General features: G+C 41.0%; 1 protein-coding gene across 5 annotated transcripts in view; it reads right to left on the bottom strand.

The window, feature by feature from the left end:
- The window catches only part of LOC116673091 (voltage-dependent calcium channel subunit alpha-2/delta-1), a gene marked incomplete at its 5' end in the record, with an annotated part of 91,254 nt that overhangs the window by 24,322 nt on the left and 66,459 nt on the right, over nucleotides 1–473 (bottom strand). For all 5 annotated transcript variants that reach the window (XM_032505203.1, XM_032505204.1, XM_032505205.1 and 2 more), the window contains 2 exon segments: nucleotides 122–196; nucleotides 371–454. In XM_032505203.1, coding sequence (XP_032361094.1) covers nucleotides 122–196; nucleotides 371–454 — 159 coding nt within the window.

Genomic DNA, 473 nt, shown 5'->3' with positions numbered 1-473 from the left:
CCCCCCCCCCCAACCATTTATTGAGCAACTACATGGTTTTAGCAAAGCAACCAGACAGCACTGTCCCTAGAACAAGCAAACGTCCGGTTACTCTGAATTCAAGTCAAGTGACTTGGCCTACCAGTGGCTGGAGATTAGGGTGGAGCAGCACGTATCCATTGGGGTCAATGGCAAAGTAGTAGCCATTTGGTCCAAACTACAGGAAAAGGGAAATATAGAGGGAGATATCAGTAAAAATAAAAACTGAGGAACCCTGGTACAAATTCCTGTGTTTAATAATTAATTTGTTATAATAATAATTCCTTACATTTATATAGTGTTTTATCATAGACACTTAAAGCGTGTTTATGGATGTAGTGTGTGCTCTTACAGTAAAGCGAGGCGTCAGTCTCTTGATATCATCTAGGGAGACATCAATGGCCATAACTCCCAAGATGAGCTGGTTCTGAGATTTCTGAGAGAAAACCATATTG

The sequence above is a fragment of the Etheostoma spectabile genome, chromosome 23 (assembly GCF_008692095.1).
Source record: "Etheostoma spectabile isolate EspeVRDwgs_2016 chromosome 23, UIUC_Espe_1.0, whole genome shotgun sequence".
In the NCBI taxonomy this organism is placed as follows: Eukaryota; Metazoa; Chordata; class Actinopteri; order Perciformes; family Percidae; genus Etheostoma; species Etheostoma spectabile.
The sequence above is the reverse complement of the archived record's forward strand: the minus strand, read 5'-3'. Positions and strand labels throughout refer to the sequence as shown.